General features: G+C 39.1%; 1 protein-coding gene across 5 annotated transcripts in view; it reads left to right on the top strand.

Annotated features, from left to right (window-relative positions):
* The window catches only part of CACNA2D3 (calcium voltage-gated channel auxiliary subunit alpha2delta 3), a 648,666-nt gene that overhangs the window by 333,288 nt on the left and 300,243 nt on the right, over positions 1-15,135 (top strand). For all 5 annotated transcript variants that reach the window (XM_072989633.2, XM_072989631.2, XM_072989630.2 and 2 more), the window contains exons 10-11: positions 6,424-6,513; positions 8,338-8,451. In XM_072989633.2, coding sequence (XP_072845734.2) covers positions 6,424-6,513; positions 8,338-8,451 — 204 coding nt within the window. The remainder of the gene's footprint in view (positions 1-6,423; positions 6,514-8,337; positions 8,452-15,135) is intronic.

Here is a 15,135-nt window from a genome sequence, read left to right as displayed (position 1 = left end):
ATATATGCAATCTAGACACAGCTGGCTATTTTTGTTCTCATGGCAGTTTCTTCTCGTTGGTGGTGCTAGTCCTCACTACGGCTACATATACTGTGTATGTAACTTTTCTTTTTCCTTTCTTTTGGTTGGAGAGTTCAATTGCAAAATTCATGTCAGTTTTTTGTTAACTCAGGTTTTGTTTGTTATTTGGTCTGTGTATTAATTCAAAAGCATGAAATTTGAACTAAAACAGGAACAGAACAGATTGCTTGTTTTTTATCATACCGATCTTAGAATATTGGAGTGGGGGGGGGAGTCAGAACCAGTCTATGTGGCCTTTGGCCAGCTCCCCGGTCCCAGAGCTGTCCCTAGAAGAGGGGAATGGCAAACTGCTTCTGAGTAGTCTCAACTTAGAAAAGCCTGAAAAGGACCACCAGAGCTGGTTTAATGGCACACAGTTACATATATTAAGGGAAAATGCACACACAAAAAATTCTGTATTAATGAGAATTTTATTTATATCTCCCTGCATACATTGAGCTTGTCTGGTTTGAAAAGCTGTACAGGACTGAGCTTGGTTGGTGCTTGGATGGTAATCTGCCAGTTCATACCAGGGATTTTTAGGTTGACGTAAGAAATAATTAATAAATTTGTACCACATGTCCTTGCTGTATCTAAGATGGACAGCAATGTATAATCGTCACAATAAACATTCAGCTATATAATGAAAGCTGTGTTTTCCTTCCTCCTATAAGAAACTGAAACTGCTGCTGAAATCATTTTACCAACATGGCACAGAATATGGGTGTGCAAGGTTTAAAGGAGAGCAGTTTATCTAAACATACTGTATTAACAGTTCATAACAAAGTTAATTTAAAATTCTTTGTAGGAAGGTCAATTTTTCATAGGAAGTTAGTGAATAGTGCAGAGCAGAAGACGTAAAGGAGAAAGTAAATTTAGTTAACGGTCTTTTTGCAGAATTGCTGGCGGCCTCTGCCTAATAGGAGACTTCAAGGAAGTAAACATGACTTCATTGACATTTGTATGGCCACTTGGTCTGCACATGGCCAGAAGGAATAATGGTGATTATAGCAAAAAGCCTGCTCTCGTATCTCCCTGAACACACAGAGATTGTCTGGTTTGAGGGGCTATGCAGGACTCAACCTGGTTGGTGCTCAGATGGAAATCTACCAGGTCATACTAGGGATTTCCAAGGTGAAAAGGAAAAGGAATCCTGCCTGAAGCTCTGGAAAGCTGCTGCCAGCCAAAGTTGACAGTATCGGGCTAGATGGGAGGAGTGAACTGACTTTTAAAGGAGATGGTGTAGCCATAAAGAGAACCCAGGCCTTACCTCTTGCATGCCCTCCCTTTTGGAGGAGGTAAAATTGATCTTCCTTGCATTGTCTGCTTGCTTTATTGGGTGCCGCTGTTTTCTATGCTACACAGCTCTCTTCCTTTAGCTTCTGCTAAGTCCAGATCCACCTATTGACTACATATAGTTAGCATCCACAGTCAAAGCAAGATTAACAACGGGAGCTCACGTAACAGTATAGGTAGCCTGTTAGAAGTGGTTAAGCAAAGAATTAGCTTTATTAATATTCTTAATTGTTTCTAAGATGTGGGTAATGGAAATGGAATTCAGAAAGGTGAGAGAAAACAAAGATATATCAACCACCTGGGCTGCATCCAGTGTTTCCTCTTGCAAATCTCCAAGACACCCACAAAGTTTATCTGGAGGGTTAGAAGACATTTTGGAGCCCCTGGAGAAGGGGCCCCAAATCCCATCACTGCTCTGGAACATCCCTTTGTTTTTACACTTCTGTTTTCTCCCAGTCTTTAGTTCAGAGATTCTTACTGTTTAATAATGTGCACCAAGAGCTTACTGTTCAGAAGTCCTACTGTAGATCTGAAGATCTCTCACTGGTATCTAGAATGCTTTCCTCAGCCCCAAAGACAGAATGTCATTAAAAAAAATTTAAATGGAAAAAATGTTGAAATATAAATATTTTCCAGCACTGGTTTACATTTTGAGAGCAGAATGTTGTGAAGGACATTCCACTATCTCAGCTACAGGATTCATTATGCTTTAACTGCTTATTTATATCAGCAAGACTTTGCCATTAGGTGTTTTGAAATATTGAGCTGCATGAACCATATTTACTGGGTCACCATGAACATTAAGCTACACTAATTGCTTTCGAAAACCTGCCTGGTTTTTCAGCAGCAACATATGTTTCAAAATTGCTGTAAGCTGGGGCTTTTCCCCTCACTCCTCTTTACTTATGAAAGTTTCATAGTATTTTATCATCAACTAAATAGTAAGAATCCTTTATTTCAATAAAGAAAAGGAAAAAATGCTTCATAGAAAAAACGTAGAAAAAATCTCATATAAGGCATTAGAGTGAAGAACTTCCTTTTATGGAACTATATTTAACAGTGTGACATTCTTCTTATTAAGTCTAAAGGATTTTTTCCCCATATGGGGATTTTAATTTTTTTTATTATTTGCAATTAGATGAAAACATCAAGCTGTTTGGTTTTTAAAATAAGCTGTTACATACTGTGCAATTTTTAGTTATTTAAATGATAATAAAAGAAGATGTGGCAGGAAAAATGAATATGAAACACGTTTTACCCTCTCTGTTTCTTCTTTGACAATAAATTACAGGAGCAGAGGTATAGCGATGTGTTTCAGAGTTTAGAAGTAATTGGTTATAAATAGTTTAACAATTATTAATAATTTAATAATTGAGTAGTAATAATTTGCCAATAATTAATTACATTCTAATAGTTTTTGAAAATAGCACAGTATAACTTCATTATATAATTGCAATATCATGAGATCCTGATTGGCATGTGACCTCAATAAATGGTGAGGAAGGAATATTAACATAATTCAAGTTCTGGCTGACGTTGTGTCTCCTGGTTTGTTGTGAGTGCTGAGACAATGATGGGGTGCAACTAAGATGAAAGTATTTTGTATAGCAGACCAGCAGCTTTACCTATTTAGAATTCCACGCCCCTCCTAATAAAAGTAACTAGATTGTATTTACTGAGAAATGAGCAAGTTGAGTTACATTTTAAAAAAAGATTGTAACTCTAATGCTTACTAACTTCTCCTTTAGGCCTTGGAACTATAGCCGTAACTTAACTGGCCAGAATCCTATTGTTTAGGTATGCGATTGTGAGCCAAACGACATCAATTAGGCCATGTTGAATTGCAGCGAGTTAAGAAGTCAACAGTTGTATTCTTCATTGTGTCAAGACACATAGCAGATGGGCAATGTGAAAAGAACTTATTACTTTGGTTTTCAGTAATTAAAGATTCCCTCCTTCTGTCCTACAACTCCTACAGCTTCCACACAATTATTAAGATAAGAAATGCTCAACCACATTTGTCAATGCATTGGTGATCCCCAAAATAGACTACTGTATCCATCCAACCTAAAGACTTTCAAGGCTATATTTATTATTATTACCCTTCTAGGCTATGTATTATTTATTTATTTATTATTTATTTATTTATTGCATTTATACCCCGCCCCTCTAGACCATGTCTACTCGGGGCGGCTTACAACATAAAATAAGACAATATAAAATATAAATAATCATAAAATACAATTAGTATATTAGTTAATACAATTAGATTAAAAAATTAGCAAAATTAGCAAGGTAATGGTTAGTTGCGATCCTGACAGCGATTTTGTTATAGTCCATCGGTTTCCTTCTCCACACGCACTCTAGCCATCTCCTTATTCGCTTCATTGCTGGTAGGTCCTGGGTATACCAGGATCCTGGCTGAGCTCTGCTCCTGAGAGGGCGTTTGGGTGCGATCGTGTCAACAGCCCTAGTAGCATCAAACCAGCCGTCTACCAGAGCTTCGACAGGAGTGCCAGACAGTGCCGCTGGGATCCCTCTCATGGTATCCTGGAATCTCATGGGATCCAGTAACCTTCGAGGGCAGACCATTAAAATAGGTCCCTGCTCCCTGCAGGGAGGGAGCTCCATTGCGAGGTTACATTTTATCAGATGATGGTCCAACCATGACAAGGGGACTGACATGAGGTCAGCTACCATCGGACCACACTCACTATTCTCAGTGGAGAATACCAGGTCAAGCATTTGGCCGCCCATTTGTGTGGGAACGTTAACATGTTGGGACAAGTTCAAGAAAGCCATGGTTTCCAGGAACTCAAGAGCTGGACCGGATACCTCCTCCTCCGCATGGATGTTGAAGTCACCCAGGACCAGAAGTCTCGGGGACTCCAACAGTGCCGCGGAGACGAAGTCCACCAGCTCCGGTAGGGAGGTGGCTGGGTCATGGGAAGTGCTTTAACGCAGCAAGATCCCAATACCGTCCCTGGTCCCAATTCGCAAATGAAGGGCCTCCAAACCTGGCCTCACAACCAAGGAGCGCCTTGTAACCTCTAAAGATTTTCTATAAACAATGGCTACTCTGCCCCCCCGCCCCTCCAGTCTGCCCTGGTGCTGGACTGCATAGCCTGGGGGCAGGAAAGGGTTAAAGGAACCCCACCTTCCCCACCCATCCAGGTCTCAGTTATGCACGCCAGGTCTGCATCCTCCTCCAGAATGAGGTCTTAAATAAGCTGGGATTTACTGGATACAGACCTGGCGTTCAACAGCACCAGGTTCAGAGTAGAGGGCCAGCTGGGCTGTCTACCTTGATTTTGGCAGTTGGTCACAATGTCAGAACAGTTAACAGCCTTCAAACATCTGTTCTCTGTTCTCCTGACACGAGTAGGCACTGTACCACCACCATATCTCCCTCTACCCATAATCACCCTGCTATTAGAACCCTCGCTGGGGAAGCAGGACCTCCTCACCATGTCAAGCAAAAAGGTAAAAACAAAAAATAATAGAGATAGAAAAGGGGGAAGAACAAAAAGAGAAAAGAAAAAATACACTATAAAATATTAAGCAAAGCAAATTAACAAATAATAACTAAGTATAAACATTAGTGACAAATAAACATTTACAATGACATTAAAACTGCATATAATTAAAAAAACATAAATTAAGTCACATTGTATCTTTGTTGTTGGAAGAGCTGTGGTCAGTTTAGGACTTTACATTGTCTATGGCGTGCTCGTCCAACTCGCTTAATTACTGAAGACTCCAATTAGTTTCATAAAATGATTTTACTTAACTTGTTGCCATTTGATAGCCTTCTGTTTCTAAATATCTCTTAGTCTCCTTTATTGACCACGATGGCTTATAAATTAAAGTCAGGTGTTCCTTCTAATGTAGATTTGTGTAGGAATATACTACAGTGGACCCTCTACTTACGGAATTAATCCATATTGGAATGGTGGCTGCAGGTCGAAAAGGCTTTAGGTCCAGTCTCCATTGACCTACAATGCATTGAAAACCAATTAATCCCGTAACCGGCAGTTTTTGTTCCATTTTTGTTCCTCTTTTTTTCTGATCTGTAGGTCGATTCTCTGGCTACAAGTCGAACCTAAATTTTGCGGCCAGAGAAGTCTGTAACTCGAAAAGTCTGTAAGTCGAGCCATCTGTAAGTCGAGGGTCCACTGTATGGAATATAATACTGAAGCAGAGATTATGGGCCAGCAAGGGGACAGCAAATTATGAGCTATGAATTGTGGCTTCCACACTTCTATGGAACTCGAAATAGTTTATTTGTATTCTTTTTGACATGAAATAAGTATGAAATAAGTTCTGTATGAAAGTGGTCCCCACACTTGGGCCTCCAGATGTTCTTGAACTACAACTCCCAAAAGTTTTCACCACCACGTCTGCTGGCCAGGATTTCTGGAAGTCCAAGAACATCTGGAGGCCCAAGGTTGTGGTCCACTGCTGTATGAAATAGGATTCACTGAATTTAGTATGGTTTACTTTGTTGTAAGTGTATTTGGGATTATAGTTTAAAACTCCTTAATTGTTAATGTTAATTACTGGCACTTTTAGTGTGGTTTCTGATTTTACTGATGAAGAATACTTTGGTTTCTTCCCAGATAACCAATGTAAGATTTTGACCTTCATTTGTTCTGTGATACGTTTCCTTCAGATGTGTAGTTAATTATTATGAATACTGTAAGTTGCTTGATGCTTTTCCTTATTCACTTAGCTTTTTAATTGTTCTTATGTTTTATTTTTCTTTTGTTGCTCCTTTTTTCTTATACCTTTGGGGGGGATGTAGAGATGTGTTTTCAACCTGTTCAGGCATACCTTATTTTGAAAATGTAAAGGAATCTGCCAGAAATGGTAAGAGCAAAGACCTCCGCTTAAAACATAACAAAACAAACAAACAAACAAATACAGTATCCAACTTCTTTTCTGCTATGGTAGAAGATGCAGATATCATGCTAGATGCAGATTCCTTAAGTAACTTCTCACTAATAATGTAGTGCAAAATCATGATGTATGTCCTGCTGAAAAGCTTTTTCTCTCTCTCCTTCCTAGCACTTCAGGGAGCACCTTGACAAACTTTTTGCAAAAGGAATTGGGATGCTGGATATAGCTTTAGTTGAAGCTTTCAACATGCTCAGCGATGTAAGTTAGTGCTTTCTGCTAAGTTATACTTATCAAGTTTTGAAAAAAGAATTAAATAACAGGTTCAACCCTCTTTACATTTACAGATTAGCACCAAAGGAAACCATGACGTCTCTTTTACAGTGACAATTTAGCTAATTTTTCACTTCATCTCTCAGTATATGCTACTACGTGCCTCTATTCTAGAGAATTACAAGTCTTTTGTCTCTTTTAGTGGTTTATTGAGCTTCACTTTGCAGATGGTTTCATACAGTGCAGTATCTAAACCTGGTTGATTTTCACTCACAGTCACATTTCCAGGTTGCATGACTTGTTAAAGAGGCAGTTATCGATATAAACAATTTTAAGCGATGTAGTCAAATGTCCAGGTCTTTCCTAGATTTAATTTAGGTAACTGCCATGAGTTCCTGCTGCAAGATTACAGTGTCTGCTGTATCACGTGACAGCTGCAGTTATCTCTTTTGGTGATAAACGTGATCTTTGCCCTGATTATCTTTTCCAAAAAAAGCCTTAGCCAATTAAATAAAATTCTGTGACATTTTAAAGACAGTTAATCACAATCAAGTGCTCCAAATGTCAGGACGCATCAGAAATTTCACTGCTAACTGATGAATCGCTGGCTTAATTGTAGTTCATCATAAGACCCCTTTGTCACTGTTATTGTATGAAAGACTTTCATCATTCCTGCCATTGGATAAAAATAAAATAAGAATTCTAGAGATGTATGAGGAGATAATACTCATCAAAGCATTCAATGACCTGCTTTTTTTTTTTAGAAAAATGAATACATTAAGGTATTCTATGGTATATGATAGATTCAAGCAGAATAAAGGCATATTATGATGTTTCACTCCAATATTTTTTATATATCAAGTTGTTGCTTTTTAAAACACACTGTTTTTAATAAAATGCTGAGAGAGACAGAGACCACCTATGATGTTCATTCAGTGCAACGTCCCATTGCAATTGCATTTTCTATTTTTAGTAGTCATGAAGGAAGGAACTTATCAAGGTAGCTTGATCTTGCTAGTTCGATAAGTTGCCAGTAAATGTGGCATTTCCCCCAATAGCTATGGATTCACTGAAGCATCACTGGAATGGTGGAAGTGGACTGCCCATGCTCTCCATTCCACAGCAACCTCCCTAAAAAGTGCATAAGTGGATAAGTCTCTAAAAAGTGCATAGGTATATCAAAATTATATACTCCGCATAAAGAAAATAACATGGTAGTGCCTTGCCTTATATACCTATGTGATAACTAACGTTGGCTTGGCTGAGGGTGAGGAAAGAGAAATTTCCTGCTTTAGAACATAAAAATAGGAGGAAGATCTAGGTTTGCATTGGATAATTCATAAATTCAAGTGAAAAAAGGCACAGAAGAGGAAGGGAGAAAATACACAACAAAGTGATTAGAATTTACTTAACTATAAAATGGTAAACCAGTAAAATGGGATTATGTTCTCCACATGTCATTTTGGTTATCTCTGTAGCCATTAAAGAACATTTTAGCATTTTTCCCAACAAATTCCTTTCATTTAAGAATGTATACTTGATAGGAACTTAAAATATATCTATAAACCATTGACAGCTTAGCTTTGTGAGGGAATGTTTTCCAGTAAAAGTGTAGTGCTTAGGCATTGTTCTGATTAAGACACAGAACATGAGAAATATACTGTACTCAATTTTTCAGAAGCTAAATATGACAACTTTAGCCTTCCTAGATGGAAATTCTCAATAGATCATAGTTTTGGCATAGGAAAAAACATATTTCATAAGTAGGCATGACAAAACATTATTTTCTCTTTTTGTTCTTTTATTGTCCAGTTCAATCACACAGGACAAGGCAGTATTTGCAGTCAAGCCATAATGCTGATTACTGATGGTGCTGTGGATACTTATGATGCAATATTTGAAAAGTATAATTGGCCGGATAGAAAGGTAAGTCTATTGTTATGTGTCAATGACAATGGTTTTCTAAATAATGGTGATGATTTTCTTATAGATACTCTCAAATGGTTGGATCTAAACTGGAAGAGTTTAAAAGCATGATAAAAGTGTAATAAAAGCATGATATATTTGAAAGCATGAGATAGTTCTGACAATATTTTAACGAACGAGAAGAATGATAGGGTGGCAAGGTTCATTTTTCTAAAGAAGTTTGTTGAAATATTGAACAAATAACAGTAGGAAAAATAAATTACGGTAATGTACAATAAAGATAACAATAGAACTTTAAAATGCACATCTTACCTCTTGTTCATAAGTAAATAACAAAGCACCCTCATATTGTGACCTAATGTTCCTGCAACTTTTAAAAAATTATATTTTTAACTAAGAAAAATGCTGCACATTTTGTGTTTTTTGTTGTATCACATGTGGCCATCTGTAGTATTTCCACTAGAAGATTTGTCTCCATAGGTCTTGCAGTGTCCTGTCCTCAGTTTTCAGGGATTCCCTTTATCTGTTAGGACAGCTCACTTTAATCAGCCTTCTCTCCGACCACTTATGCACTTTTTAGGGAGGTTGCTGTAGAGTGGAAAGCGTGGGCAGTCCACTTCCACCATCCCAGTTGCCCACAACCAAATCTATACGCAACCCCCTTTTTTTTCAGTATTAATGATTCATTAAAGAAATAGCTAGGCTTAGTTAAGTTGAAATGAAGTGTCAGTGTCAGCTGTCTGGGATTGACTTCTGAATTAATTTCTTTTGATGTTTTAATATAGAAGCCTCTTCGCCTCTTATGAATAAAAAATAAAATAAAATAGTGTATTACGAAAAGAAAAGAAAGAGGATAAGTGTCAGTAGTTGTTCTTTTGCTGCATGATTAGGCAGAATGTTATTTGTCAGCTGGTAGCTGCCATTTTTATTTACTCTGAAATGAAATGCACTATCAAATCTGTGGGGAAAATGACAGCCTGAAGGTCGGCTTCTATATTTTGAATGCTTCTGTGTTGTAGGGTAGTCATGTTGGTTTGAGATTAAGTCAGTAGATAATGTGATATCTTAATTGTGCCCGTTTCTGTGGGTAATAGCAAGGCATGCTTTGAATTTGATGGAGCTTATCTTCAGAGAAAATGAACAGCTGAAAGATGAAATTAGAAATCTGAAGACATTCCTTATCTCCCATTGGGATGTGACTATTTAGGACTGGTGGTTGTGGTTTGGTTAAATTGATATCCTGGGACCTGACTGGGTTTTAGAAGAATTGCTGTGAAACAATACAACTTGGCTTGACAGGCTTATGAATTTCCCATGATCAAGAACATGGCCTTACCAGGCTTCTCAACTGTGCGAGCTCAAGAACACCATTCAGCTGAACACAATTACAGACCCCTCAGGATACATTTGTGAGCTTGACACATAAACGTCTGTGATTCTATCTGGGGCATAGGAATACTGAGGAGAAGGTTATGTGTGTGCCCATGTCCCTACCATATGTTCCATGCATTCAGGAGGAAGAGTGACTAAAGATGTAATATTTGGTCTTGGGGCCAAGAAAACTAGGGCTGACGTACATTAGTCTAAGGCCATCTATCATGCATGTACAGTATTTCATCCCAAAATGTCTCTGGGATTTCCTTGGAATTGTTTCCTTTTTCAGCCCTTTTTTTTTAAAAAATGTACAGTATTATTTTCTTTTCAGTAATATCAACATACTGTTCACTCAGCCCACAAACACCAGAGACTTGAGTAGGAGAGATAGAGACACTATAAAGAAGTATGAGGTAAAATACTGATATACAATAGTAAAAGAAGAGGACTTGTTAGACAAAGATTATCCATCAATATAGAACTAAAAACATTGATGAATAACTCATCATTGTTACAGACAATGCAAAGAAGAACAAAGTAGGTATATAATCAATGGGGTCACCCAGTTAGGTTTCACCCCACACATTGAAGATCGGATCTTGACCTGGCCACATCTAACTACAAGTATAGATTTACTGCACACATTGGGGGATTTATTTTTCACAGCTTTGAGACAGACATGTGAAACCATGCAGCGAGACGGGTGTCTGTAGGGGAAGAGAGATTGCTTCTCCTTATGGAAACAAGCTCATAAAAGATTGGAACAATTGAATCTTGTCTCAGCTACTGTCTTCCATTTGTCCAGTTAGGGCCACAATGTTGTTCGGTCTGTTTCTCTGCCTCCTCTCATGTTTCATCACCACAATGGTATAAATATACCACAGTGGTCTGGCAACTAAAGAATCGTTAAGCATATAAAGGAAAATCTAGGTAGTTACAACTGTCATGTTACTTAAGCCAGCAATGAGGATGTTGACAGATATTTATTTTCTCATTAGAAATAATTTTAAAAGAAGTAAGATGAAACGGGTTTACATGCCAGGTTTACTGGCCAGTGGAATAGACAATGCATATTTCAAAATATTTATGGCTATATATTTCAAACTTATCAATACTTATCAATGGCTACTTCTCAAACTGGGAGGAGGTAACAAGTGAGATACCACAAGGGCCTGGTGCTCTTTTTATTAATGAATGAGAGACTATTGATCAGATTTGCAGATGACGCAAAATTTGAGTGGAATATCTAATACCTTGAAAGACTGGAACTAAAGTGTAAAGTTCTACACCTAGGGAACTGCCCCCCCCCCCCCTGCACAGTTACAAGATGAAGTATACTTGGCTCAGTAATACTGCAAGTGACAAGGATCTTGGAATGGTTGTAGATGGAAAGCTGAATATGAGCCAACAGTGTGATGCAGCTGCAAAAAAAGAGAGGCAAATGCTACTTTAATCTGCATTAAAGACGTATAGTCTCCAAATCCCATGAGGTACTGATCCCCCTCTATTTAGCACTGGTTATGCCTTATCTAGAGTACTGTGTTGAGTTCTGGACACTGCACTTTAAGAAGGGTGGCAAATAAACTGGAGCAAGTTCAGAGGAGGGCAACAAGGATGATCAGGGGACTGGAAACCGTCCTGTGAGGAAAGACTGAAATAACTGCGATATTTAGTCTCGAGAAAAGAAAATATGATAACACTTTTCAAATACATGAAACGTAGTCGTACAGAGGAGGGGCCGGATTTGTTCTCAGTCTTCCTAGAGTGCAGGATATGTAATAATGGGCTCAAACTAAAGGAAGCCAAGGGAAATGTCTTGCTAAAACAGTAAGACAATGGAACCAATTATCTTTGTGGGGTGGTGAGCACTCCAATGCTGGAGGCATTCAAGAAAAAATTGGACAACCATCTGTCAGATCTGCTTTGATTTTGGTTCCTCCTAGGACTTTCTGTAGCAGGGCTAGACTCATTGGCCTTATAGGCCCCTTCCAGCTCACTTATTGTGTAATTCTATGAAACTTTGTAGCTCAGACACAAATCTGCCATTGCTGCTTTCAAAAATACAGTACTAGTACAAATCATGGGGCAACATCACAGAGTCAAATAGGTAGGTGATACTGCCCTACTGATCTATCGGAAAAGTACAAGATTTGCTTATCCCTTGCCATGTAAGGCTGATATAATGCTACAGGATTATACGTGTCTGTCTTGTACACATTGTGTGCAAACATGGTTTATTTATTTTACTAAATTTGGTCTTGCCTTTCCACCTGGAGGTGCTCCAAGCATCTGATTGCATCCGATCCAAGAAGCAACATCATAAAAGCCCATTGTAAACAAGATTTTTAAAACCCACAAACAGAAATTACAGATCAAGTATCATACAGATTAAGAATACATTAGAGAGAACTTGTCCCAGCAAATATGTCTCTAAAACATGGAGACAGATTGTTAAAGAGGGCATCAGATAGATTTCCTGCGGCAGAAGGCACCACAGCTTGGCTGCTTCTCCCCACATGCTCTTGCCTGTGTTCCTGCCTTGTATACCTCACTGACAGGCAGGGCAGCTTCCTTTCTAATATGCAAAGAGATAGGCACCCACTTAAGGGAAGAGAGGGCCTTCAGGGGGCCTGTCCCAAGCCATGCAACTGAAACAGAAAAGCAGGACTAGCTGGAGTCACAACTGTAGTAATTGCATTTTGAACCACCTGAAGATTCTGGATGCATTCAAGCTGTGTCATAACTGCAGTGACCATTGGCCTGTTTCTTTCAGACTATGCTCTCTAAGGAGACTGAGCTATTATTTAGATTTTTAACCATTCATGAGGAAGGCATTTGAATCCAGCCCTACATGCGGCATCATACAGTAGTCGACATGACAGATTACTAGGACAAGGTGTCACAATAGTCAATCAGCTCTCTGTGGAAACTAGTGCTGTTGGTTTATAGCCTGTGCTGGGCAAGGATTTTTCTAGGCATAATACTCTCTTGCACATTCAGTAGCATCAGTGCTGTGTTAAGGAGCACCCCTAGCTATGATCCATGGAGTATAACCCCATTCTGTGATGTTGTCCGTATCAGCTCAAGAAAGGTGGGAAAAGTTACTTTGTGGACTACAATTCACACAGTTGCCTGGCCATTCCAGCTTTTGCCTTTGCTGGCTGGGGGTTCTGGGACGTGTAGTCCAAAAACTAACCTTTGCAAGTTCTGGCTATTCCTACACATAATGTCAGCTCCTAGGCTCATTTCTGTCTCAGCTGTTGCAGAATCTATGTACTCGGCATGAATTGTGCAGACTGCTCCAAAATTTGCTGCTTGGTTTATACGCGTACCATATATTGTGTGTTCAAGTGACTGCTTTTTTGTGCATGTTTATCATGCAACACTTTGACTGATAAGAAAACTCTGTAGAGGAGCCACAACACCCAGCTGAGCTATGCTAACTGTTAAAAAAAACCCAACACCCCATGCAATTGTGTACTAAACTGGAGTGCCTATAATGTGCTTCTCCAGAATAATAACAATAAAAAGCCGGCATATGGTTTTCCTACATCTCTTTCATGAGATAAAAATGTTTAAGAACACATTTAGTAACACGGATAGCTGACTGTGATGTAACTGCAGTGTCATTTGATCTGTTTCCTTCAGAATATGCTCTACAATTAAACTAAGATATTACATACATTTTAAACCAGTGCCATCTTGTTTTGCAACATGCTGGTGCCATGCACATGGAAACTTAAAAACGGTAAAGAAAAGCAACTTCAAAAACACATTCAAATCAGCAATTCACGACAATCCATTAAAAAAACCTTACTGAGGAAGCCTGTCACTAAGGGAAACTTGCCTGAACAGAAGGGTCTTTGTCTGCTTGTAGAAGAACAGAAGCCAGCCTGGCCTCCAGTAAGACGGGATTTCCAAAGTCTGGGACCAGCAATGTCCCCACCATGTCCCCACCATGTCCCCACCAATTGCAACTTCAAAGGTTGAGAGAAAGATCTCTCCTTGATGATCTTAAAACTTGGGCAGGCTCATAAAAGAACATCTAGTCCATCAGAAAACTTCAGCCGAAGCCATTTAGAACTTTATAGGTAGAACCAGTACTTTGAATTGTGCCTGGAAACGGATTGGCAGCCAGTGGAGCTGCTGTAATGGAGGTTATGTGATACCTGTGATCAGCCCTACTTAGCAATCAGACTGCTGGGTTTCTGACCCATTGAAATTTGTAAACACTTTCCAGAGGAAGCCTCAAATAATAATCCAGCCAGGATGTAACTAAGGCATGTGTTACCATGGCCAGATCAGACCTTTCCAGGAATGGGAACAACTGGCACACTAGTTGTAATTCCTCAAAGGCACTCCTGGCCACTGCTGAAACCTGGGCATCCAGGCTCAGAGATGAATCCAGGAGCACCTCAAGCTGCACACCTGTGTTTTCAGAGGGAGTGCGACCCCATATAGCACAGACTGCATCCCTGTTATTTGATCTGCCTTTTGACTGACCAGGGGCACCTCTGCCTTGGCTGGATTCAGTTTCAGTTTATTTGTCCTTGACATCAGATACCAATCTAGAGCTGAAACAGCCTCCTTGGATATAGTTGGCAAGGAGAGATAGAGTTGGTGTCATGCACATCGTGGTGACACCAAACTCTCAAACTCTGGACAACTTCTCTCAGCAGTTTCATGTAGACGTTAAATAACACACGAGACAAACAGAACACTGAGGGACCCAGTTTCCTATCCAAGTAAATATTACACCACCATCTGATTAACCATCCCACTCTCCATATAATACATCATACGTGTTGTGGAAGATCTGCTGTCAACATCTACAAACAGCTCCAAATCTGTCTTCATGAACAAGTTAAGATAAGCATTTTTTTTTAAAAGCCCATTTCTCCAAGACGATTTTAGCTAGATCTCGAAGAAAACATAACTTCTTACAAACAGGCGGAAGTTGTAGTTTAAATCTATCTCTTACAGAAACAGATTCTGACTCCTACAAGATGTTGATGATAAATCTGGTCCCAGGAGGATTGCTGCTGCAATGCTCAAAGTTCTCCCCAGGAAATACAGCAAACAAATGCTACCTGAAGCTGTCTACTGCATGAAAGTTTTGAGCACTGGAATATTGTAGCCATTATGATTTAATCTTCTCCACTGCTCTTACTTTAATTGGGTCTATAAAAATCTGATGCAACATGATTTACACACCAGAGAAAATAGGTACTATTTAGAGTACTGCCTTTGGATAAACTTTAATCTAGATCTCAGAGGTTTGCCATAAGAGAAACTAAAGCATCTTTCCTA

Source organism: Pogona vitticeps, chromosome 2 (genome assembly GCF_051106095.1).
Source record: "Pogona vitticeps strain Pit_001003342236 chromosome 2, PviZW2.1, whole genome shotgun sequence".
Classification (NCBI taxonomy): Eukaryota; Metazoa; Chordata; class Lepidosauria; order Squamata; family Agamidae; genus Pogona; species Pogona vitticeps.
This window is presented reverse-complemented; position numbering and strand designations above follow the sequence as displayed.